This window comes from Myxocyprinus asiaticus, chromosome 38 (genome assembly GCF_019703515.2).
Source record: "Myxocyprinus asiaticus isolate MX2 ecotype Aquarium Trade chromosome 38, UBuf_Myxa_2, whole genome shotgun sequence".
NCBI lineage: Eukaryota > Metazoa > Chordata > Actinopteri > Cypriniformes > Catostomidae > Myxocyprinus > Myxocyprinus asiaticus.
In genome coordinates, this window is record NC_059381.1 from 16,013,424 (window position 1) to 16,041,214 (window position 27,791).

Sequence of the window (27,791 nt, forward strand, 5' to 3'; positions counted from 1 at the left end):
TCCACGCATCATGTGGCTCGTTGTGCATGACACCGCGGAGACTCACAGCATGTGGAGGCACATGCTACTATCCATGATCCACGCACAACTTACCACGTACCCCATTGAGAGCGAGAACCAATATTCGTGACCACGAGGTTACCCCATGTGACTCTACCCTCCCTAGCAACCGGGCCAATTTGGTTGCTTAGAAGACCTGGCTGGAGTCACACAGCACACCTTGAATTGAACTCGCGACTCCAGGGTGGTAGTCAGCATCAATACTTGCTGAGCTACCCAGGTCCCCGGCATAGACTATCCTGAGATATTGGGACATTTGTCTTCTAAACACATAAGCTGAGCTGTTTAAGCCTGCGTCTCCTGTGTTCAAACGTGAACAAAGCGAAAGGTAAAGCTTCTGTAATCTTTAGTAAGTGGGCTTCAGTGGCTGCACTCATGCCAGGTGCTAATGACACAGCTGTTCTCAGCTTTTACAGTCCAATTCTAGACCAAGAAGCCAAAATATTGCTATGTAGAACTACCATGTAATTATCTCCTCGCCCAAGTGGCCTGGGGCTGGTTGCACCTTCGTGATAACTAATGCTAGTTGTGGCATAAATGGGCATTAATCTAACATTTTTGCACTACTAAATAAGCGTTGCAACATTAAACTAAGGTGGAACGTAATCCTACGTGTAAACTAAACAGTGTTGGGTAAATTACTCAAAATAAGTAATCCACAGAAATGACTAATTCTCTAAAAATGTAATCTGATTACTTTAACGATTACTTAATAAAAATAATCACATTACTAATTATTTTACTTTTAAGTTACTTTCTAAATCACTTTTCCTAGAAAAGTGTTTTGTTTTCTGCTCAATTTCAATGTCTGTATTTCCTCATTCATTGTCGCACTCCCTTCAGCTGTCACAGAAACGCTAACAGACATACATATGAATTCATATTTTAAATGAATGATACAGTACATATTACTTTAGCACAAGTAATGTACTTAAAAGTTATTTAATTGAAAGTCAGTTACTTGATCTGATTACAAGAATTTGAAATGTAATGTTACTTTTTTGACAAAAAAGTAGTTAGATTACAGGAACAAATTACTTTTTAATCTGATATACCCAACACTGAAACTAAATAATTAAGCAAACCTGGAGTAGCAGTTGAAACAAAAATGCAAACTGATTAAATGACATAAATGTGCTGATGTTTTGCACGACAGAATTAAATCCTTTAGACATATATGATGATGTTGACATTTAAACTCGTTTACATAAATGAGAGAACACCATGTAAAAATAAAAAGTCGTCTTAGCGGCTCTTCAGCATGAAACTGATCTAAACGGTGCACTTTCCTGTGCGCATCGCCCAAAGTCACTGACATGCACAGGTACAAAATATATAGGATATTCAAATGAATTTATTATTGACCCTTATTAATGTTAGATGCAGGACTTGAATATTATATACATATTTAAAGGCCTACTATTTATTATATTATTTTTTTACATATCATTTTTCAATTGAAATGCAGTGTATAACTGTTTAGTTATGAGCGATAAAAAAAGGTTTGAACATCAACCCAGACAAGATAAAACTGAAATGCGTGGCTTTTCAACGCCTCTGTTTACAAATTTGAAGGCTGCAAACATCAAATTATGGGACAACACATTGCTTTACGGAGAGCTTACGGCCTTCTAGCTAAGTCTCAAGAACAGGTGGTGCAACCAACTTAAGCACCGACTTAGTTACAAACTAACTAGTAGTTACTAAGGCCCTATGTTGAACTTTATGCCCAAACTTGGGTGAGACCATCCGCACAGCTGGTGCAACCCTACCCTGGTATTCTAACATGAATCATAGACACTAGCTGTGTCCCAAATCAGTCCCTTGTTCACTCATTCACTGTGTCCAATATAGTGGATGTCAGTGAGTGCACTATATCAGGAGTGAACGAAATGAGTGAGTGAATTTGGACGCTGATGTGTACATGGAGCGTCGGGGAGAGCACTGCTGGAGCACTCACAGAAACAACTTCGTCACATATGTACTTTTATTTTACATGTAGGATAATAATAATCATAATAACCACAATAACAATACTTGTTATGCATATAAAATGATCAAAATTTCATAATGATTAAAATAATAATATTGCTAAAAACTGCCAACAAGAATAAAAACACATGAACAAGCATACATAATTGTATTTATTTATTATTTTTTTAGCAATCTGACACTCTTCCCTCCAAACTGGGCAGCATTTCTGAGCGCTGAGAGAGATGGCATGTGCGCTTAGTGCCTTCATGCGACTATAATACAGTACTAAAGCTAATATTAACAACATCCATTGATTATTAGACAAAAACGTACGTGTGATAACCAAATATATAGCATAATTTCTTCTGAGTTGACAATATCACCTCAGTGAATTAGTGATGAAAGAAATCACTTCGCATTAATGGCAAAAATAAATAAATAAATAACCATATCAAATATATTTTCATCTGTATAAATAAATCAAACTGTTCAATTTATCTGTGTGATTTTGGATCGCTATATTTTATGTAATTTTTAATCAAGTATTGATATGTCAAAAAGTAAAACACTACAGCCAGCGTGAAATAAAACATTGCAGGAATGAATGAAGCTGTAAACTGCCATCTCTCGTGCTTCCTCTCTCTCTCGCTCACCCACTTGTGCTTGCTCTCCCAGCATGCCAGTCCTCCCTGCAGTGGATTATGGGCAAGATAGCGTCAGCAAGTGTACATCAGCTGTCGAAATCAGAGTGCATTGTGGGTAAGAATGATTGAACAAATATAGGAAGCAAATTGGGACACAACTACAAAATGGCTGACACCCAAAATAGTGCACTATACAGTACAGTGGATAGGGGGCGATTTCGGACACTGCTTCTGTTTACATCTCATATGAACATCTGTCTCTGGTGATCTGATCACAAGTGGAAAGTCCAAAATACAGGTGTATACATAGTCAAAAATGTTGTGTTATCCGATCACTCAAACCTAATTAAGAGGTAGCCAGAAACACATGTGACCAAATTGTATTAGTAGTGTAAATGTGAATGTATCATAATGCGTTCTGGATAACAATGAAGGATCGCCTACTCACCTGTCAGTTATTGTCTATCTGTCTATCAATTAAACATATCTATCATTATGCTAAAACAGGGTCTTTACACTTTACCAGTTATGTACAGCTTTTAAAAAAACAACAACAACCATCCAATCGGAAAATAAATGAAAAAGCCCACATAGTTATGCATAAGACAAAATGTCTTCAGTTTGCCTGATACAAACATGCAGTGACGCAGCTAATCCGAAGTTAATTTAATACGGTTTAATTGACTTTTTTGTGCTTTATCAAAATGCAGTCTCTGCGCTGATGTAGTGAGCAATGTTTTTAGTCTTGAAATCAAGTGGTTACAGAAAACACACCTTAGAAGCATGTTACTACCAAGTTTAAAAGGCTTTCTTGCCTGACCACTTGTGATTGAATCACCCAAAATGGAGGTTAATACCAGGTGTAAACAGAATTAGATGTTATAGTTAGTTTTATTTAGAATATGGCTGTAACTAATTAATTGCACAGTTTTATCACAACATTAAAATATAATCATAAATATATTTACTATATAAAGAACTTACAAGAATCATAATTTTTTTTTAATTATTTAAAATGTACATCAGAATGTTCAGTTTTTTGCTAATATAGTTAAATTAGGCACATTTTTATAGGTATAAATCTACTATACAAATATATGTATACATGCCATAAAATTAGTGGACATGCTGTATTTAAAAGTTGGGCAAAATCATCTGCAATTTTCTGTGGACTTTAATAATAAGATCAAATGGTCTGATTCAATTCAAAAGAAACTTACGTGTACATTGCCAATGCATTATTAACACTACACACAGATAAAAAACACATTTAATGCTTATGTTTAATTTGCTGAAGTTTACAATTTCAAAACTATCATTTTCTCTTGCTGCTTTTTAGTGCGTAAATGTCCCAGCCCTAATTTATAACAAATCAGACACCGATTTCTCATAGAAACTAGTGTTTTTCTTGATTCTCCTCTGTTTCTTTCATCTCCAGGCTGATGATATCCGGGCACTGCTGATTGATGCCATGCCCCCTGAAGCCCTTCCTAGTTGTTTCAAACCACAGGCTACAGTGGTCAGTGCTTCTGTCATCTCCCCAACATCCACACCCTCCTGCCTGTCTGCTGCCAGCAGCATAGACAATCTGGCCGGACCCCTAGCAGAACTGGCTGTGTCTGGGGCCTCGGGCCCGGCTGATGGGGCCACTGGATCAGAGAGGAAGGAGGGAGAAAGTGAGTAGTTCCAAAGCACTTCACTTCAAATCCTTTTACAGTGATACGTTTTCATGTAAATAAGATATTTGTTGTAGAGTTTTCAGTCAAGCATGTTAATTTATTATGATTATAATTTTTACACCTGACACATACAGAAATTATTTTCCTCGGAAAGATTGCAAAATAGATTGCTGTGGACTGTAGACCAGTCATAGGCCTAATTTTAACCATGTTAAAAAAAAAAAACAATGTTTTGACTTCTTAAGCCACTTTTTGTAGTCTATCCAACACTAGTCTTATTTGATTAATCAGCATATTATAATAGATTTTTTTTGTTGATTTACAGTCCTGCTTTGTGAAGATAATGTTAATAGAGTTAACATGAGGATTTTTTTCTCTTTAGTTGCAATTCTGGATATGAACATCAGTCAGTTTCTGAAGAGTTTGGGTTTGGAGCATTTGCGTGATATTTTTGAGAGGGAACAGGTAAGACCAATTCCTATTATTAAATAACCACTGAATCACATTGCTGGTCACACAGTTCCTCTCCACACATCAAATTACCTTCTGTCCTGCAAAATAAAATAGCCATAGTTTCCTGGAGAAAAATCCAGGTCCTTCCCTTAAAAAGTTGTTCGGATACAATGACATCTGTGACCTCAAAATCTTTCAGTGTACTTTCTAAGCACCTTGGCTTCATCATTTCAATCCAACTCCTCCCACAGCTGAACCCTGTGAGATTATTAGCATCTACATTTTTATGGGAGAGAGAGGTGATGGGGCTGACCTTTGTGCCCCGTCTTGTGATTAATACAGTCATGCCATTCTCTCTCACACTGAGCTCAATGCTCTGTTGTTCCTTCAGCTCCTCGGCTCCGACTCACTGAGGCCAAGCTGTGGGACCTGATTGCCATTCTGTGCGAGACCTGTCGCTCATTTGCACATAGATGAACAGAAATGCTCTTGATGGCCACCAGCTGGGAAGAGCACTAGATGTGTAGGGCTGAAATCAGCTTTGATTGTGGCTTTAGTAAGAGGCATTCATCCATCTTACAGTGACTCACTCGCTCGCTCTCCATTTTTTCTGGCTTGCTGTACCTGAGGGAGATGGAGCATAAGGAGGCAACAGTAAATTGTTGTTTTTCAGTGACAGAGTGAAAATGAGATTGAGGACACTGCTCACAGATCGTTGTTGTCATTAGACCCGTCTGATTTTAGCCGCTGCACTGTTTTGAGCTGTCTCCTCACTTTACAAGTGCTGTCAAAAGGCTGATATGACAAATATTTGTTTCTTTATGAGGTCTGTAGTTCGTCTGCTGCATCTCCACTTCCTTCTGAACTTTGCAGTAAATGGCAAATTTTGCAACAACGTTGTATTACGTCTGCTGCATCTTCACGTCCCTTTGATCTTTGCCATAAATGGATAACTTTGCAATAATGTTGTAGTATGTCTGCTGCATCTCCTCTTCCCTTTGAACTTTGCTGTAAATGGCGAACTTTGCAACAATGTTATAGTGCATTTGCTGCATTTCCATTTCCTTTGAACTTTGCCATAAAGGCAAACTTTGCAACAATATTGTATTACATTTGTTGCATCTCCACTTCCTTCTGAACTTTGCAGTAAATGGCAAAATTTGCAACAATGTTGTATTATGTCTGCTGCATCTCGACTTCCCTCTGAACTTTGCCGTAAGTGGCAAAATTTGGAACAATGTTGTAGTACATTTGCTGCATCTCCACTTCCCTTTGAACTGTGCCGTAAATAGATAACTTTGCAACAATGTTGTAGTACATTTTCTGCATCTTCACTTCCCTTTGAACTTTGCCGTAAATGGCAAACTTTGCAACAGTGTTGTAGTACATTTGCTGCATCTCCACTTCCTTTTGAACTTTGCTGTATATATCAAACTTTGCAACAATGTTGTAGTACATTTGCTGCATCTCCACTTCCCTTTGAACTTTGCCATAATGGCAAACTTTGCAACAATGTTGTAGTACACTTGCTGCATCTCCACTTCCCTTTGAACTTTGTCCTAAATGGCAAATTTTGCAACAATGTTGTATTATGTCTACTGCATCTCCACTTCACTTTTAACACTGCCGTAAATGGCTAACTTTGCAACAGAGTTGTTGTACATTTGCTGCATCTCCACTTCCCTCTGAACATTGCCGTAAATGGAAAACGTACAGTGAGCAGAGTGCTTCCTGAGAGAGAGAGCAGTTGGCAGCTTATGGCCTTTGACAGGCCTACCACAGATATAATGGATCATGGGCCAATTGGAAGTGTGAGAGTTTGAGATTATATCCTGACAGAGGTTGAAGAAGAGTCAAATGTAATGCTGAGGTGTGATGCTCTCAGGAGCTGAGACTCTCTCTGTGGCACATGCTGGCTCAAACATTTCCCTGCCTCGCAGTCTAGCATACGCAAACCGCCATCTGCATGTTTGCTTTTGTGTACATGTACCGTGTAGGAGGCATATTGAGATTGGCACAGCAATTATCATCCTGTTTGTTATGAGTCACACAGCATAATATCTATCCAAGCCTCCTGCAGTTCACAGAGTTTATGTTCTCTGTAGGAGGAAGTTACACGTATCAAAAAGCTAAGAAAATAAATTTGCGCTGTCTGCTACTTTTGACACAGAATTGAGTCTAAATCAACCCTGAAGTAAATCGCTTAATGTCAATTTTCATTACAACCTACATTACAAAGAGTGGCGTCGATGTCGTCTTATTGGGTGCATCTTGTCGAGATTGTTATCAGCTTTTTCTGATAGTTTTTTCCTGTAGTCTACAATGGATTCCCTAAATCTGATTGTTGTTTACCTGTTGTATAAGATTACGTTGGATGTGCTGGCTGATATGGGGCATGAGGAGCTCAAGGAGATTGGGATCAACGCATATGGGCACAGACACAAACTTATCAAAGGCATTGAGAGACTACTGGGTGGTCAACAAGGTCAGTCCAAAAGCATTCAAACAAAGTATAAAAGCATGGTTACATGAACCACCGCACATTGAAGTACCTTTTTGTTTAATTTGTTCATGTTTTACCACACAGGTGCCAACCCATACCTGACATTCCACTGTGCAACTCAGGGCACAGTGCTGATCGACCTAGCCCCTGATGATAAGGAGTTTCAGTCAGTAGAGGAGGAGGTGAGAGCTTTGGAGCCAAAATCATCACTTCTTCCCCCGAACTAGGGTGTTTTTCCTTTCAAAGCATGTGAAAAAAAACAAAAAAAAAAGCAGAAGTGGTTCCAAACAAAAGGGCCAAGGGCCCCCAGATATGATGATCCACTTGTAAGGGAACCCCTTCCTATTTTAATGCGTTAAAATGCATTTATACTATATAAGAAAAATATTAAGTGTTATACTATAAATACAATATGTGGTTTGCAAAATGTTATTGCACTAAAGCCAAAAGAAATTATCTGAATCTTATCTTGAAAATATTTACCTTATATATATATCGACCATTTATCTTTTTTGCTACGTACTATTAGTAATGCCACATAGATAAACCTCAATAGAAACATTATCAGTTCAATTGAAATGTATTTGTAGACCGTTATAATGTCAAATTTGGTAAATATTTAATGTATATATTTTTTATACTTTTACACTACCTACCCCAAGGGGTCCCTGGACCACAGTTTGAAAACCCCATAGAAATCCACTTGTGACCCAAACATATGTAACATGTACGTTGTGTTATTGTTTTACAGCTGCAAAGCACGATCAGAGAGCACAGGGATGGTGGCAATGCAGGAGGCGTTTTCAGCAGGTACAACATCTTGAAGGTAAGTTGTAACTTTATGCACCATTCTGCCCTTAAAGCTGCTGTAAGCATTTTTCATAAAATGCATAAAATGTTCCTACTATCTGACAGATATCACTGAAATATATGTTCTGAAAAATCACACCTGTCTCTGTGACAGCCCTAGGCTGTATAAATGGCATAAAAGAGTCTGAGCAGCAGCCGTGCTACATTAGCCAATCAGAAAACTAGCCAATCCAAAACATGCTCTCTGTCTGTGTAATATTTTGTGCATTCAAGTCAAGGAGATCTATACTACCTGGAGATATCTATCTATTAGCATTTCTATTCATCTTAATGGCAGTTGTAATTTGAAATCTGCCAGTATCTGCCATACCAAGAAGTATGTGATTTGAAATCTGCCATATTTGCTCATGGACTCAGGGGATTATTTTTTTTTTAACAAATCACATGAGAAGTAAATGACATGTGACTAATCACTCTGGAACCACAGGGAAATTGCATCATGACAACGCTGACTTGCTGATGGCACCACAAGAGCGTGCATAGTCCCACGGCCTTCACTAGCGACTATCCTATGGAGTACATGTGCAAAGATGGCAGATTCATTTTTTTTCTGAAATAGTTTTGCATGCCCTCTCAATAAATTTACCATGGTTTTGCTATAGTAACCATATTTTAAAACCACAGTAATAATACAGGCAAACGAAAACCATGTTAATATATAGTTATACCATGGTTACTATATGGATACAGTATACTGTATTAAATCCATGGTTTGTAAAAAAAAAACAAAAAAAAAGAAAAAAACAAATCCCGCCCTGTCCGCTAACAGGCTCCGTACTATCCTGAGCTGTGGAAAAAAATCTCTCCAAAAACTGTGCATTGGCAAAATATCTACTTTATACAATGAAATATTGGCAATTAATATGTTGCTTGCAAAAATAATTATTTTGTCAGAATACATGGCTCCTTTAAATGCCCTAGAACACCTACAAATAATTCTCATTATTTACTCACCCTCATGCCGTCTCAAACTTGTATGACTTTTATTCTTCTGTGTAACACAAACAAAGATATTTTGGTGGAGATATGATGTGAATATCCATACAATGCAAGTCATTGTGGTCAAACACTTTCAAGTTCCAAAAAGGACATAAAGGCAGCATAAAGGTGATCCATACGAATCGTTGTTTAATCCATGTCTTCTGAAGCGACCTGATCGAGAAATAGACCTAAATGTAACTCCTTTTTCACTATAACTCTTGACATCTGCAGTCTCCTAGGTGCAATCATGAATTCAAGCTCGATTACACTTCCTTGAACTTGACGCATGCGCAGAGCACTGTACTTGGATGTGTTGGACCCCATTGACTTGCATTGTATGGATATATTTACATCATATCTCCATCAGAATATCTTTGTTTGGGTTGGTTCGGGTTTACTGACATGAGGGTGGGGCTTTGGAGAGAACACTTGTGGTTAAAGGGATGGGGGTGTAATTTAAAAACTGATTTAAAGGTTCGAAACTTTTTGACTAGTTTGTCAATTGTTTGAGCTGCCATATTAAAACTTTGTTTAATGTTGGTGCAGATTCAGAAGGTGGTGAACAAGAAGCTGAGGGAAAGATATGCACACCGGCAGAAGGAGATTGCAGACGAGAACCACAATCATCACAACGAGCGCATGCTCTTTCACGGTACTGCTCCAGGGCCCGGCCACAACTTGCTGTCGCAAGATGAATGACCTGTCAAAAGTGCTATTTGGGAAAGTTCAAGCTACAAAAGAAGCTTTCCCAGTTGATCTTTCAAGCATTCTGCAAGTTATTTTACATAAAGATCATCCTTTTCCTTTTTCTCCTCATCTGCAGGGTCACCATTCATCAACGCCATTATCCATAAAGGGTTTGATGAGAGACACGCCTACATTGGGGGCATGTTTGGGGCTGGGATCTACTTTGCAGAGAACTCCTCTAAAAGCAACCAGTATGTCTATGGCATTGGAGGTGGAACGGGCTGCCCCACACATAAAGACCGGTCCTGTTATATTTGTCATAGGTACGTTTTTCATCCAAGCCCAAGATCTGATTCTTTCAATTTAGTAATCACAGAACAGATCCCAGATTAGCTCTGATATGATGTGCTTTAGAAGTAGTTGCTTATGGATGAGATACAAGCGTACTGATCTTAAATGACCAGTTGATGGTGCTGTTTACCTCATAGTGTTCTTTTAACTCTCTTTGCAGGCAGATGCTGTTCTGTAGGGTCACTCTGGGTAAATCCTTCTTGCAATTCAGTGCCATGAAAATGGCTCACGCTCCTCCAGGGCATCATTCCATCATTGGTCGTCCCAGCGTCAATGGATTAGCCTACGCCGAATATGTCATCTATCGAGGGGAACAGGTGAGAGAGCTGACAGATATTTGGTTAGCTGATGCATAACATGTCCATAGACGTTTTTATCAAAAAATATTTCAGGTTAACATTTATTAACATATGTATTTACATTTGCAACCTTGTGTGTTTTGCAGGCCTACCCAGAGTACCTCATCACATATCAGATCATCAAGCCAGACAGTACACCTCCATCCCCAAAAGCAGCAGAGCAGAAATCCTAGTCCACATGGGACCAAGATCAGCAGGCTCAGACTGTTACCCAAACATTTCATACACACTCTCACACACACTTCAAACTTCCACAGATGACTCCTCATGTCCTCTGCCCAAACAGTACAATAGGAATTCATTCATTTACCCATAAACCTCTGTACTGCCTTTTTATTTTGCAGTTATTTGCCATTTCTGTCCCCATGAGTGTTTACAAGAAAGAGTTGCCTTGGCTGGCCGCGTCCTAGCTCTTTTAGGACAGGATAAAGGTCATGCACTGTTTCAGGGCTAAATGAAAGGACTTGAAAGAGCGAATGACTCTGTAAAATGACGCTCTGTGAAAGACAACAAGTGACCTCTTCCCCTTCATTAAACTCAATTTAACACTGTTTTAACTCGAGCATTACACTTTATTAAGCTTCTCTTTCTTTGAAACAGTTTTATTATTACTGTGATCTACATATATTTGTTTTTTATTTTCCTCCATATAATTCACATTAAGAAAATGGGCCTTGTCCCCGTTACACTTCAAAGGGACCTGATATTTCAGTGATCCCGTCACCCTTGAAGTTCACTGAAGTGAGGACTTATTGTGTTGCGGTTTTATTTTTTCTTCTTTATGTATTGTATTAAAAAAAAAAGCCTTAGAGGGTTTATAAAAGTAAAAAGAATGTTGATGTGGAGACCAGAGCTATTCAAAAGGCCTTTAACAACAAAACAGAAAAAAAAAATCTTATATGTTTTTTTTATGTACTTTGTACTCATTTTTACCCCCCATTTCTTTGCACAGGAATTCTGCTCTGAATGTTCCATTCCATTACCATCAGAAAACACATAAATTTGCACTTTTAAGCAGGACTTAAGTTATTCTGAATAATTTTAAAATGACACAGGAAAAAAAAAAGTCCAGTAATGTACATGTTGTGTAATGGACAATGCCTTTGTATATCTTTTAATGTTGTTTACTGATACAGAGTGGGTTTTATTAGTACTGTAAAAGAAGTGGGAATTCTTTCTTTCAGATCTTTCCTTCTATATTTTCAGATGATCGTTGATTAAGTGTCTCCGCTTTGGAAGTCACTCATTTGGTTTCACTTTGTTTTAGCTCACGACCACAGAAATTCCTTAATTTTGTTCATTCCAATACTGTTTCTCTGGTGCAAGAGAAACGCCTCTTTTCTGAGGATGTCAGTAACGTATTTCCAGTTACACACTACTGATATATCAGCAGCTTGGATGGCACACATTCATGTTACAGAATAAAATGAAGGATGTAGTCTTGTATATGGACATGGCTCTACCTCTTGAAGTCTGTTCGCAAGTTCACAACACTCCTGTCTGGTTTGGTTGCTTTGCTCAGGTGAAGGTGATCTGCCTTACTCCAGGGCTCTCTGTGTTCAAACCAGAGAGAAAGAGAGATCAGACTTGTTTTTCTCCCCTCTTAAAGTCAATAAGTGGGAGAGAAACATTCCTTTATAATCTCAATTCTATGATCTGTATTTTTATTTTATTTCCGTTTTCCTGTGAACTTAAATCAGATCTAGAAGCGTCTTATCTACCATAAGCAATCTGCGGACTAATCAAACACTCGTCAGTTGTGTAAAATGGTCTTAATAAAGTACATGTCATAAATACCATCTACTGTCTTTTTTCTGTTTGCTGATCCCTTGTTTAATTATGGTTGCATCCTTTTCACTTTGTGGTGGAACAATCAATGATCAGGGAAGCTAGTGTTATTTTTAGTGTAATTTTCAGCAAAATACTTGTGAAATCAGGGGGAAGGTTTGCTTACATTGGTACATCTGACCCTGTTCCTGGTGACCCTCCAGCACTACACATTTTGGATGTCTCACTTATCTGATGCACCCATTTCAGGTCTTGAAGCAGTCTACTGAAGTGTGTGAGGTAGGGTTGCCACCTTGGCCCTGTATAATTCCTGGAAACCTGATGAGAACCTGAATGACTGAAAAACGTTTTGTTGGCCATCATACAAGAAATAAAAATGATTTATTGTTTACTCTGTTTTATATGGAAATTACTGCATATATAGCATATAATTCAAACAACATCAATACACTCGAAAAGATGAATCGTGTAATTTAAAAAAATTAAATAAAACAATGTTTATTTTTGTTAAGGATTACACAATTCAATTTTATTTAATTTTATGAAATTTAAATGTATAAAAAAAGTATTTTTATGTGTGTGCGTGCATGCAGGTTTAAAATATTTATTTTACTGGCCCTAAGCAGTTTTCTTGAGTTTATGACTCACACTGAACATTTAAATGATTTAAAATGAATATTTATGTATAAAGTATAAAATTATATATAAAGTTTTAAAAAAAGACATTCATACATTTAAACCAGAGGAAATCAAATGTGCATAAATGGAAAAAAAAATAAATAAATAATAATTTTCCAACAAATTGAACTGATTTCTGTAACTTAATTTTGTTAATTTAATTTTGTTAAGGATCACAAAATTCAATATTGAAATTTGTTATGAGATTGTAAAGCATAAATCTTAAAAATAGGCTTTTGGGAACACTTTACTATTATATTCATTGATGTCATATTTCAAATGCAGTATTTTTACTTTTAAAAAGCTGAAGAACCATGAGTTCTGAAAGGGGTCAAAAAGATCATTTTGAACAAGGAAAGATTGTAACTGGGAGGCAACAACTCTTTCCAGTATTTTGGAAATGAATGGTAAGTTAGAGATAGGGCGAACAGTAGGGTCCAAGTTAGGTTTTTTAAGTACTGGTGTTACTGCAGTTTTAAGTGGTAAAGAGAGAGAAGCAGAAGCTAGAGATCTGTTTATGAAAAGTGAGATAGGTGTAGAGATGACAGAATTACAGAGTTTGAGGAGGGATGTGGGAGCAGGATCAAGTCTGCAAGATGAAGAATTGGATTTCAGTATTAAGTCACTGATAGAGGAGGGGTTTGTAGGAGCAGAACTAGACAAATATTGACAAGAGTGGTCTGGCTTAAAACTTAAATCTGAAGCCTCATCTATAAAGCACTGGCGGACAGCATTAAACTTTTCCTATGGGACCGCCACATTATGCATGTAGGCCCACCTTGATAGAAGGGCTCTGGTACGAGAATTCGGACACTGCTGCACTAACCATGAAATTTCAATTACCAAAATACACGCTAGGGGGCACTGTGACTCTTAAACAAAATGCCTCTATTGAACTTCCCCAACCTCCATTAGTCAGATATTATACTAATTATGTTCCCTTGCACAATAGCACTCATTTCTTTTATATCTTTCTCATTCAGAGTAACTTAGATGGCTCATGTTCTTTTAATCTTACGAAATAAATGCTTTATTACTTACAGGCAGATTGCTGTAGAGAAAAATGTCCCAAGTGATCTTTTTTTATGATTAAAGGATGCCACACATTCATTAAAGAACACTTTTATATTTAACAATGACAATCATGAGATAAATAAAATGTACATATAATACAACAGAACAGGGCAGAGTTCAAAAATCGTAACCCTCTGAACAATATTGCCATGAGCGTCAGACATTTACATCAAGTACAGTAAAAATATTGCAATCATCAGTATGTTAACAAACAGACCATTTAGTATGCAAAAAAACTAAAGCTCAACTGAATATGGGAAATGTATGCTGCTCAGCTACCACTTCAGTTCCGGCGAGGTGCGAAAGGAACGTCAAATAAATTTTGCATCACTTAAAAGTGCTCTATAAAAGATGCCCACAATCTCATGAGAAACTAATGAGAAATAGGCCCCACACACATACACATTGTAAATTTTCAAGCAAAAGCAGTCTGCTATAACTCTTCAAGGCAAGAAGATTCCCTTCCAGTGACGTTATCAAGGGGAAATATTAAAAACAAGTGGTGGTTTCCCAATTCTCCCATTCCCAAACTTCCAGTGCAAAAGGTTTCAGTGTATAAGTCCGTCAAGTTAATCGGGGCATTTTGATACCAAATTGGATCCCTCTTAAATCATTACAGTAGTTACAGTGGTCACAGCTGGTACCTTCAAACCTATCATATTACATACGCTGTTCCTTAAATAGTCTATTAATGAGAACATTCCACATGGAAGAACACCACAGTCATTATTGGTAAGGCATACAGAAGAAATAATTGAGGTCTCGGTACAAATTGGCAAACAAAATCAGAAGTTTAAAGTGATCATACAATGCAACCAAAAAAGTTAATAAATCATACATTGCTTTGGTGGTGACTGGGAGGAAGGAGAATTATGTTATTGCTCTAATTTATGAGAGGAACGGATTGTAGAATATGTCTGTATTGCAGTTCTAATTACTTTAGTCCCTTTGCCAAACATCCAGCCACCAGTCTGCCATTGTGTTCATTTCTGAAGGAAAGGCGATTGGGAGCTCATGTCTGCCCCAATGTGTCTGAATGTCCTGTACCTTCTTTGTAAAAGGCACTGACAAATGCAAAACAGCCTAGATGAAAGCCATTTCCTGCAAAAGATCATGCCAGCTAACTTTTGCCAAAGACAGCAAGTCTCGGAGCTCCAGCAGGAATGTCTGTATTAAAGGAGATCAGTCTTGTCCAAATGGCAAAGAAGAGCCAGAGAGAGATTGGAGGGACGATAAATGGGGAGTCCAGACACAGTCTGAAGCACCTGTCAGGGTTGAAGGACCTCCTGCTCTCCATCAAAAAAGAAAGACGTAGACTGCCAAGTTTGCTTTATGAAATCACAGCTCCGTTTCCCACTGCTCTCGCCAACCTGCCAGCCAATCACATGGCGGACCTTTGGAAGTCTTTGGACGTAAACCACAGGAAATGAAGGAAATGTACTGTCCTCACAGGAATCCTGTGACAGTATATTATGATTGTATTCTTCTGGTATTAAAGGGATAGTTCACTCAAAAAAGTAAGGAAAAGTCTGTCATCATTCATGGTGTCGTTCCAGACCTGTATGACTTTTTTCCAAATCTTAAAGAATGTTAACGCTGCTCTTTTCTATACAATAAAAGTGAATGGGAAATGAGGCTGTCAGTGTTTTGAAGCTTGAAAGCTCCAGTTCCCATTCATTGTAGTTGCATGGAAAAGATCGACCAATACATTTTTCAAAATATCTCGTTTTGTGTTCCACGGAAGAAAGAAGGTCATACCTGTTTGAAACAACATGAGGGTAAATACTGAAGACAGAATTTAATTTCTGGATGAACAATCCATTTAACGCATAAGTTTGGTGCAGTAACGACTACAAAGAATTAAAAAAAAAACTTTGCTTGAATGACTACATGAGTGTGCCAAATGAAGGGTGTCAAAAAATTCAACCTTCCTTCAAAGACCTTGTTAACAAAACTTCCAACAATCTCTTTCTGGTGTGCGAGTGCAGTCTTTCAGTCTCGCAGAAAGGGACAATTTATCAGCAACTTGGCGAGGTTGTGATTGGACTCTGTAGGTACGCAAGACTGCTGGGCTGACTGTGCGTCACCACTGAGACTGGGAAGCTGAAGATGAAGGGAGACGTGGGCGTGGAGGAAGACTTAGGGCAGAGTGTGGCGGAAGGGCTGGCTGCTTCTACAGCACAGGAAGTGGCCAGCACCTGAGACTCGAACTGCAGCAGCTGACCCATGAAACTGAAGTTGGGGGAGATGATGCTGCGTCGCTGTTTAACAAATTCAAAGGCCTCTTCCAGACGCACTCGCTTCTTCTTCATGAGGTACGCCAGGCATATAGTGGCCGACCGTGAGATACCAGCCTGACAGTGCACTAGAACACGGCCGTTGGAATCTTTGACGGAGTCTGTGAAAAGTAGAGAATTTTGTTAAACATGGATGAAGCTCAGATATGTGTCATCTTAACAGCATACACAGTGAAGCTGTAGTTCAGAACTTATTGGTGCAGGTTCACATACAAGTCATGATTGTAAAATACTCTGACAACCATGGCTATTGTCGTTATCAAGGTTATAATCAAAAACGATTAAAAAGATGAAAACAAGCAGTGAAAAAAAAAAAAACTAAACTAAACTGAAACTAAATTTACACTAAAATATGAATAAAAACGAAAAAATATGTATTATATATAATATATAAATAAAAATTAAATACATACAAAATATTTCAAAAATGTTAGAAAAATGACGGTTATAATTGTTAATAAAAACAATTACAAAAGATGAAAACAAGCAGTGATTTTTTTTTATATATATAAATGACGAAAAAACAAAGAACAAAACTAAACTGAAATGTGCACTAAAATATGAATAACTAAAAATGATATAAATATTGATTTTGTGTTTCATCACATATGGCAAAAAAATAAAAAGATAAAAACTATAAATGCACTAAAATATGAATAGAAAATACTAAAAAATTAAATAAGAGTCCAAAAATGACTTTAGTTTTCATATTTTTAATCAATGTTAGATATACTAATTTAATTTATCTCAGTTGCAGACTGTGTATTCTGTAAAAAAAAAAAGCGGCTGTCTGATTGATATGTAGAACAACCCAACCACAGTTTCTTTGTTGCATTTTCTGATCAAGTAATGCACGTGTTGTCATATACAGATGGAACAATTTATAATGCTGTTATAAGGGATGAAAACTAAAACTAATCCTGAAACTAAATAAAAACTAGTAATTTTGCTCAGATACAAATTAAAAAACAAGACTAAATTAAAATACAAAACAAACAAACAAATTATGCTCATATCATTGTAATATTTTAAAAAATATAAATCTTTTTACTTTTAATATTTACAGATATTAAAATAAATAAATAAAATAAAACTACGTTTTCGAAACTGTAATAACCCTATTGACATATCCGTTTTCATTTACACAATGAGCCATTATCTTTGGGTATTATAAAACCCATGCCCAACAATTAGGATAATGCAGTTGTATGAATACACATACAACTGGGAATTCATCCAGAGCTGATAGTAACAGTTGGACAACAAAAGCCCCATGACAAAATGGTCTAGGGTGGTTTTCACACTGCTGGAACATCTAAATACAGATACCCTTTACCATTACTAACAAGCAATGAAGTGAGATATTCACAGAACAAAGAGAGAGTAGACAGGTATATCAAAACACAAACCAGATCACTTCTCCTCTCTGCATATAGATGCCTTTGCACAATCATACACACCCAGATCTGATGTGACTCCAGTATCAAGGCACCCCTGAATGGAGGATGAGTCAGACTCTGGTCCCTAAGCTCCGCACTCTGACGCATACATACAAGTGCATGCACACGCGCACATGCACCTAGGATGATGCGATCAAATGCGGCAAGCCTTATTGGGGGCCTTGCTTTAGTTCAGAGGATGCTAAACTGAAATTGGATATACAGGATCCCCATCCCCCACCCACAGTCATGGAAACCCTCGCATGTAGAAGACCCACCCGCAAACAGCAGCACACACGCCATATTTACATGAAGACCTATTGCACCTATAAAGTGCTTCCTCTTCATCAGCTTATTTGCACAAACAGCTTTATGCATCAACAAAACGTTTGAACAAAGCCTCTATATATACACGCATTAATGACCAATCTGACATCACAGGACTAAAAAAGGAGGGTGTAATTGTTGTTAAAGCTTTGCAATGCAGATCAGCGTTTTAACTGCTAATGACTTGCAGTTGAAAGAAGCAGTAGCAACCAAGACTAATTTACACAGACAGTGACATCCCACAAACGCATAATGGTTGTGGAGAAAACCATCCAGTCTGTAATTTAAAATGAAATCAAACATTTCTAGCACGTTTATTCAATAAAAATAAAAATAATACCATACCTATAAATTCAATTGCTTCGATGAACCAAGAGCTGATGTCTTCCTTGTGGTTGTCTTCCACTGGGATGCACTTATACTGATAAGCCCCCTCAAAATGGTTAGGACAGTTTGAAGATACATTCAGTAGAGCAGAAATGCCCATACCATCCAACACATCCTTCTTAGATGCATGGAAGGCACTGCCCAAAAACAGAAAGGGTAGAATTTCCACAGGGCCACCCTGTAATGAAAACAACCAAGTGAGTGGCATTTAAGTTTACACTCCACAGACTACACATTTTATGACACAGTACACTCTTTACACTTTATACACACTGTATGAAACATCCTGAAAACTAAAGAAAATTAGGTAACACTTTACAATAAGGTTCCATTGTTAACATTACTCAACTGTTAACAATACTTTTACAGCATTTATTAATCTTGGTTTATGTTCATTTCAACATGTAGTAATACATTTTTAAAATCAAAAATTGTATGTCTATATGTTAACATTAGTTAAAGCACTATAAACTATCAATGAACTATTGTATTTTTATTAACTAACATTCAAAGATTAATAAATGCTGTAAATATATATATATATATATATATATATATATATATATATATATATATATATATATATATATATATATATATATATTGTTCATTGTTAGTTCATGATACCTAATGCGTTAACTAATCTTAACGAATGGAACCTGATGTAAAGTGCTACTGAAAAGTATATATCCTAAATGTTTCATTACAAACAATCGTGTCTTTTGTATATACCATACTTTTCTTATTTTTTTACTTCTTGATTGATCTAGAAACTATTTTTACTCTTACGATGAACAAATACAAAACATATACTTATGAGGTGATCATAATGCCCCAGTGAAAAAATAAATAGGATATATATATATATATATATATATATATATATATATATATATATATATATATACACACACATACACTGATCAGCCACAACATTAAAACCACCTGTTTAATAGCATTCGGAGATGATATTCTTCTCACCACAATTGTACAGAGCGGTTATCTGAGTTATCGTAGACTTTGTCAGTTCAAACCAGTCTGGCCATCCTCTGTTGACCTCCCTTATCAACAAGGCATTTCCATCAACAGAATAGATGTTTTCTGTTTTTGGCACCATTCTGAGTAAATTCTAGAGACTGTTGTGTGTTAAAATCCCAGGAGATCAGCAGTTACAGAAATAAACAAACCAGCCCATCTGGCACCAACAATCATGCCACAGTCCAAATTACTGAGATCACATTTTTTCCCTATTCTGATGGATGATGTGAACATTAACTGAAGCTCCTGACCTGGATCTGTATGATTTTATGTACTGCACTGCTGCCACATGATTGGCTGATTAGATAATCACATGGATGTTTGTTGGTGCCAGATGAGCTGGTTTGAGTATTTCTGTAACTGCTGATCTCCTGGGAATTTCACACACAACAGTCTCTAGAATTTACTCCGAATGGTGCCAAAAACAAAAAGCATCCAGTGAGCAGAAGTTTTGTGGACGGAAATGCTTCGTTGATGATAGAGGTCAACAGAGAATGGCCAGACTGGTTCGAATTGACAAAGTCTACGGTAACTCAGATAACCACTCTGTACAATTGTGGTGAGAAGAATGTAATCTCAGAATGCTATTCTGAGATGCGGGTTGGTGCTGTTTTGGCGGCACAAGGGGGACCTACACAATATTAGGCAGGTGGTTTTAATGTTGTGGCTGATCATATATATATATATATATATATATATATATATATATATATATATATATATATATATATATATATATATATATATACACACACACACACACATACACACACACACACAATACCATTTTTTTAAATTAATTTGATATATTTTGTATTCTTTTAAAATAATTTTGTACCATATATTTCAAAAATAGGCCTAAATGGTATTATTAATTTGTCACTGCAGTAATGAAACCACAGGCCACTTTGAATTCTCTAAATAAATTATCCAAATGTTCTGTGACAGGCCACAACATTAGGTCACTCACATCTTTGTTTTAAAAAGGTCACGCTAATAAAGTCGAGTTTATTTATTCGGGAAACGCGTATCGATTTGGCCTACTGTTATGTCACTGGTGGCCCGCTTAACAAGCTGTAGAGACAGGAAATGATCGATGTGAGAATCAACACAGAAGAGTACTAATGTGTCCGACACAGACACAGTAGGCTACACCCCCTATTACACAGAGGAAGACCGGATGAACGCACAGTAAAGTACTGCTATATCAGCCGGAAAGACAGCGAGTCAACAGTACGTTTAATGTTACACAATGCTGCCCATTATCTGACCTCAAAATATCCGCCGCCGCCGCTAATGTAGTTTACCTGGTCGTGCTGGGGAGTTCCGCAGGAGGTGCAGCTGGCCCCAACACGGGATAGGGGAGTGGAGACTGTCAATGTTTTCGTTTTCAAACAGTATTTGGGATACTGTGTGGAAAATCTGTCATAGCCTCCTATCAAGAAGAAGGAAAAAAAAAAAAAAAAAAAAAAACATGTGATTTGCACTTAGGCCAGAATTTATCAGATGATTTCATTCACTCTATTAGATATATAAATGTTTAGTAACAATAATGATATAAAAACAAAAGTCGTTAACAAAGTAGCCATTTTAAAATTATTTTGCGCATTTTTGAAGAACATAGCCATGACACTTACAATATGAACAAAAATAGACCTCAAATCGGACATTTATAAATAGGGCTGCATTAGGCCTGCATTTTATTTTATAATACAGTTCGCATGCAAAAATAGACAGATTATTAAGCCATGCAATTTGACACAATGTAACAAGCAATCTCGATGGATGTATATTACATTTATATCATAAAAAATGTGTTGTTTTGTGTCAGGCCTAAAATTAGAAATAGATAAAAAAAATGATTGTCAAGATCTCGGGTGCTTCAGATAGGCTACACACACAGATATGGCAATCTTCCTTACATCATTGTCATAAAGCTGACTTGATGCTTAGATCTGACCACAGTGACAACAGATATTTCCCCAAGACATATGGTAGCTTTATTTAACATACAAAAACACAATTAATGGTAACGTAGTTTGTAATGTAGATGGTATACCTTTCAGCAGATAGACTTCTGTCCTAAATGTATCCCTACACAGCGCGTTATGTACCAGGGTGATTGTGCTGTCGTCTTTAATAGTGTTTGTATCTGACGTCCGCTCATCGTACAAGATCACGGCGGAGTACAACCCTGACTTGAGTCTGGCTCGGACTTCGTCGTCACTCGACAGAATCTGGTCCAAACTCACGGAGCCTTTCGCTCGCCTCCGAACAATCGTGTTACACCGAATATTTACAGCGCCGCGGATATGACCAGCACTAAACGCGAGAAATGATCTACAGTCCAACACCAGACATTTCGCACTGTCGTCCTTCATCAACCTTTTCAAAACGCCGCAATCCATTTCACAAAGTTCGTCCATTGTGACCATTTTTCCTCTGGTCAAATGCTGGTTCACAAAAATAGCACGTCAAATCCAGAGCTGCCTGTGCGCAGTGTAATGTTGTGTTACCCCTCCTGAGTGCATTACTACCACGGGCTCATCTCTTTCCGTTTTATGAATGGGCTTCAGACGCACGCTCCATAAAAGGAGCGTGACGTCACAATTGAGATGACGTCTTCTACGAGCTCCATTCAGAACACCGCTCTGTGTTCTCTCTTCATTCATAAAAGAGTCAGCGGCGATCGATGATGACCGCCGTCACCTTAAACCGAATTACAGCCATCAAATAGTTCTCTCGAGTTAATGAAACAACCAAACAGTTTGCTTTAATTGTATTTAATACATATTTACAGTGGGATCGGAATAGGCTAATAATACCCAAATAAATCAAAGAAAATATGACGAATTGAACTGAGGTAAAAGCAAACTGCACCTCGGGCAAAATGAGTGAATAAAGCATTTAGGTTGCTTGATAATTCTAAGGGGCCGTTCACACTGCGTCCTTGCGTTAAAAAATCTAGACGCAGCGCCACGAACGCACGCGTCTCGAGAAGCGTTTTTAACAGCTCAAGTTTTTTTTTTTTTTTTTTTTTTTTTTTTAACTTGGCACGGCGAGCCAACCCAAAGCGCCCTCCTTCCGCCTGCTTCACATCAGTAAGAGAACTGCGTCACAGTTTAAAACACCACTGCTCTTCTTCAAAATTCAGTTGCAAACATGTATAATATGCGAATGGATTATAGCCTATTTGATTGCACATATTTATTTTGTTAAAGGGATAGTTTACCCAAAAATGCCATCCCAGATGTGTATGACTTTCTTCTGCTGAACACAAATGAAGATCTGTAGGTCCTTTCAATAGTGCAATGCAATAATGAATGGTGACCATACTTTTCAAGCTCCAAAAATCATATAAAGGCAGCATACAAGTAATCCATATGACTCCAGTGGTTAAATCCATGTCTTCAGAAGCGATCTGTGAGAAACAGATCAATATTTAATATTCTGAAAAGTGAAAGTGAAAAGGGAGATTTATAGTAAAGGATTGAAATATTGATCTGTTTCTCATCGAAAGTGAATGCATCGCTCCAGAAGACATATATTAAACCACTGGAGTCATATGGATTACTTTTATGCTGCCTTTATGTGTTTTTTTAGCGCTTGAAAGGTCTAGCTAACATTCACTTGCATTGTATGGACCTACAGAGCTATTCAAAAAAATCTTTGTTTGTCTTCACCAGAAGAAGGAAAGTCATACACATCTGGGATGGCAAAATGCAATACACATTTATTAAACATAAATAAATCTATTAGAAATTTGTAGATTGACATCAAAAGGGATTTTAAGTTAAAAAAAAAAATTCTTTGGAAATGTGATTTTTTTTTCTTGCAGTTATTTTGTTTGTTTGCAGTTTATTTGTGTAAACCTTCATTACACATAAATGTACTTCACCATCATGTAACAAATAGTATTTCTGCTTTCTTCCTTAATTAATTCAAAGTTACCAGATTCTCAAAATACATGGACATAAGCTATGCATGTACTTACTTTCATCCATGAAAGAATGGTTTTGGATTTTAAACATGTTGTTTTTCAATTCTCCGGATCTCGAATATAAAGTATTTGCATGATATAACACAAGCTCGTTCATGACACTCCTGTATTTGCATTGTGCTTTGCCATCATTGCTTCAGTTGAGCATAGATAGGAAGGGCCACTATCCAAAAGATGTGTTAATGTTATGATATGACACATCCTTCTGGAGGCATCTTCCCTTCCCCCTCCACACCATCAAAGCTGTGAATGTGCATGGTTTTGCATTCATTTGTGTCTGAAAACAATTCACATAAGTCTTGATCTAATTAAAGTGTCGAATAATTGATTTTAGTTTCTCCTGAAATTTACCTTAGACTGCAGTTGCTCCTATATGACTCAACTGACTTATTCAGAATATTTAAATTTAGTTTATCGGTGTTAGTTATTAATATGCTAAAAAGTGTTTAATTTTTTTTTTATTTCATCAGACTAAATGCAGATATCTTTTCAAGTTGCATGTTATGCTGAACATAAAATGTAGTACAGGCTCAAAAATAAAGGGGGCTTGGGGCAAAAATGCCAAAGAAAGTGACATAAATGCCCCTGAAATTCGAAATGTAGGGGCAAAAATTGCTCCACTCATTTTTTTTATTTGTAAAATCTGAAATAGCTCTTAATATTGTATTCTAGGCCTTATTTATAATCACATATTATCACAATATGATTTGGTTTATTTAATTTTATTGATAACAGTTAATGCATTATCAATTTAATTATTCAGTTTGTGAATTTATTTGAATAAAATAATAAATGTTATTAAAGTATTTAAAGTAAAAGGATAAAACTAATATTTTTTGATTTGGTAAGAAAATAAGATGCCCAAAAGTATAAAATGCCCCCAAAATTAAATCCAGGGGGCAAATATTGCTTTTTTTTTTTTTTTTTTTTTAATTTTGAATGCCCAAATCCCAATGCGCTCTAAGTCCTCATGGTGGCGTAGTGACTCGCCTCAGTCCGGATGGTGCAGAACGAATCTCAGTTGCCTCCGCCTCTGGGACGTCAATCCGTGCATCTTATCACGTGGCTTGTTGAGTGTGTTACCGCAGAGACGTAGCGCGGGTGGAGGCCCACGCTATTCTCCACGGCATCCACGCACAACTCACCACGTGCCCCACCGAGAGCGAGAACCACACATTATAGCGACCACGACGAGGTTACCCCATGTGACTCTACCCTCCCTAGCAACCGGGCCAATTTGGTTGCTTAGGAGACCTGGCTGGAGTCACTCAGCAAGCCCTTGGATTCGAACTCGCGACTCCAGGGGTGGTAGTCAGCGTCTTTACTTGCTGAGCTACCCAGGGCAAATATTGCTTCTTAATGGAAAAGTTAATTTCTGACACTGCTGTACACAATGTATATACATCAACCAAGTGCCGTCGCTATTCAAATTTTCACTTACCTACACATTATTAAGCATCTTTCAACAGAGCCTATAAACCTTTATTTTGTATAAACACATGGCCTTTAATCTATGCTAAGGTTTAAGTCTGCTTTGCAGTGTTGCATTGCTGTATAAGCTGAATTATGTGTGTGTAGTTTTGAATGACTCTGAGTAGAAAGCATGATGAGTCTACATGGGGAGGCTGTGAATGGGAAACCAGTGACAGCCTCCACAGCAGCCTTGTGGCCTGTCGCCATGGCAGCTCCGTGCAGTGCACTATGCTCTAACAGGGTCTGTGGGTATATCATAGCTGTCATAGCAACTAAGGGATGGCACATGAAGAAACTGCAAAGGGATGATGTGGAGACAGTGCAGGAGCAGCTACTTTGAGCTGAAGTCAAACTTGCCATCACCTCTATAATGATGTGTGAGGATATATGTTTATGTGTGAGTGTTTAGAGCAGGTGGGGTGAGGCTGATTTTATGTATGTTCATACAGTACAGGGAGTAGGACTTTATATTCTGTACATTACAGAGATACTTTTGTACATGTAGTACCCAGTATCTATACTCATCTGACAAACAGGAAGTGGTCTAGTCCTGGGATATTGAACATGAGTAACTGGATCCAACACTGTCACCCTCATTATACTGGTCCCTCCCAAGAGTCATACTGCATTTTCTTTTTTGCTGTCCATATTATTCATGAAATAAACATACCCATGTGTATTGAACACACTTAGGCATAATACAGAATGATTTTCCAACTAGATATTTGATCTCAGTCATGTGACATTTTTTGTATTAAAGGGGTCATGACATACAGAGTCAAATGTTCATTGATCTTTTGACATATAAGTGATCATTGTACTATGAAAACTTACTGTAAGTTTCAGAACTCAAAACTTTCTCCTTACTGCAGAAAGAGCATTTTTTGAAACCAAGCTGTCAAAGTGACTCTTTCTATTCTTCCTCCAAATTGTGATATCACACTGTGGTAGACATTTGCATCTGACCGCCTCCACAACAATACATCAAAGCCTAATTTACCTTTAATCACTTCCGCAGCCGGCCCAGAAGCGGTGAATAGTGAGATGGCAAGAAGAGAAAGCAGGTCGGTCACGAGGAGAGAGCAATCATAACAGCAGGCTTTTACTGTCAAGTCTTAAAGGAGAAGCAACACCAAAACCAAGCGTTTCTGACAGAGGGTCAGAATGAGGGTGGAAAATGATTATGTTTTACAAATATGTGACTGTTTTTTTGTGCGAAAAACTTTCCTTATATTATAAGTGAACCTCAAGGAACATATTAAAATAAAAAAGTCTGTCATGACCCCTTTAAGGGTGATATTTGCCCTCTGAAATTGTTTTTCATGGACATTTCTCAGATATAACAAACAGCATGTTGTCTTTTTGTCAAATACTTGTCAAATAACTACAAATAAATCAATTAACTGAAATGGTCTCTACATTGTCTAAACAAATAACTACATAGGCTTAGAATAGAATGTTATGAAACATATCAAAAGTTAGATATACTGTATAAAATTTTAGATAAAAACAGAGGAATTCACAATGGGTGAATTTTTATCCTTATGTTTTAAATATAAGTGCCGTTTTTGCCCAATCACTGGCTAATTTCTGACACTTCTGTACACAGATGGGTTTAACAAAAGAGAAAGGAGCATTGTAATTAAAAGTGCCTAAAAAAGTATGCTGTTTATTATTGTTTTTGTTATGTTATCGGTTCCAAAGGACAAACTACGGTATGACTAGGTTGTTGTTCATTGGAAGTTATTCAAACCCCATGAAAAAATAAAGGCCACTGAGAACACTCCTTCATTCCTCATCTGTTGATTCTTGATTCCATGATGATGAGCTCTTCAGGCATGCAGAAACCATCTTTTGTGCAATCGCTTTTGAGGAGAGTCAATAAAACCATGAGGGTCCAGGCCTGGAGGTTCTCATGTTGTTGCAGCATTATTAAGCAAACATGTCATTACCACCCCATTCCTGTCCCTGAACATGACTCATCAACCTTGGAAACAGAACGTTACGGCACGTGTATCAAGTGTAAAAAAACAAAGTAAATGATGTAATCACTTATGGGTGAGCTAAAAAAATCTGATTTTGATATAATTTGTAGAGAAAAAAATGAGAGCTCTAGCTCAGGACACAATAAAACTCTACCAACGACAAAATCTATGTGGTTGTTCATAAATAAAAAAGTGAGGAACAGAAGCAGCAGGGCAAACTCATATCTGCCTTTTCATGTTTTGATGAGTTTTTATTGTCTTTATGATTGGGAGGAAATGCAAAGCCACCAGCACTGTGAGCTATGGATTAGGGTAGTGATACTGATGTTTACCCAATTAGTCACTGTGCTCAGAGGAAATGGTTCATCTTGTTCTCTATATGATATGTGAAAGTTAAACAAGTTTTATCTTGACAGAGGTTCAAGAAACAAATTATTATTATTATTATTTGTTATTAATTAATTAGTTACACTGAATAATTTGTTCACTATGAAAACATTACAATAAGGTTCCATTTTTTTAACATTAGGTAACAACATTAGTTAACATGAACTAACAATGAACAATACTTTTATTGCATTTATTAATTTTGGTTAATGTTAATTTCAACATATAGTAACACATTTTTAAAATCAAATGTTGTATATGTTAACATTAGTTAATGCACTATTAACTAAAATAAACTAACAATGAACAATTGTATTTTTAGCATGAACAAAGATTAATAAATGCTGCAGAAAATAT

General features: G+C 37.1%; 2 protein-coding genes across 5 annotated transcripts in view; one reads left to right on the top strand and one right to left on the bottom strand.

Moving 5' to 3' along the window:
* LOC127428865 (poly [ADP-ribose] polymerase tankyrase-1-like) overlaps positions 1 to 12,360 on the top strand; it is a 137,086-nt gene extending 124,726 nt beyond the window's left edge. For all 4 annotated transcript variants that reach the window (XM_051677508.1, XM_051677510.1, XM_051677511.1 and 1 more), the window contains 9 exons: positions 4,117 to 4,354; positions 4,740 to 4,822; positions 7,175 to 7,295; positions 7,398 to 7,495; positions 8,065 to 8,139; positions 9,711 to 9,816; positions 9,988 to 10,174; positions 10,363 to 10,519; positions 10,648 to 12,360. In XM_051677508.1, the coding sequence (XP_051533468.1) occupies positions 4,117 to 4,354; positions 4,740 to 4,822; positions 7,175 to 7,295; positions 7,398 to 7,495; positions 8,065 to 8,139; positions 9,711 to 9,816; positions 9,988 to 10,174; positions 10,363 to 10,519; positions 10,648 to 10,734 (1,152 nt within the window). In that variant the 3' untranslated portion in view covers positions 10,735 to 12,360. The remainder of the gene's footprint in view (positions 1 to 4,116; positions 4,355 to 4,739; positions 4,823 to 7,174; positions 7,296 to 7,397; positions 7,496 to 8,064; positions 8,140 to 9,710; positions 9,817 to 9,987; positions 10,175 to 10,362; positions 10,520 to 10,647) is intronic.
* Positions 12,361 to 14,063: 1,703 nt separating this feature from the next.
* Positions 14,064 to 22,129, bottom strand: LOC127429178 (dual specificity protein phosphatase 4-like). The gene is made up of 4 exons (XM_051678045.1): positions 21,649 to 22,129; positions 20,897 to 21,024; positions 18,510 to 18,729; positions 14,064 to 16,499 (listed from the first exon to the last, which is right to left on the bottom strand). Exons 1-4 carry the CDS (start codon positions 22,022 to 22,024, stop codon positions 16,120 to 16,122), a joined length of 1,104 nt encoding a protein of 367 aa, XP_051534005.1. The 5' UTR covers positions 22,025 to 22,129; the 3' UTR covers positions 14,064 to 16,119.
* Between the last annotated feature and the right edge of the window lie 5,662 nt (positions 22,130 to 27,791).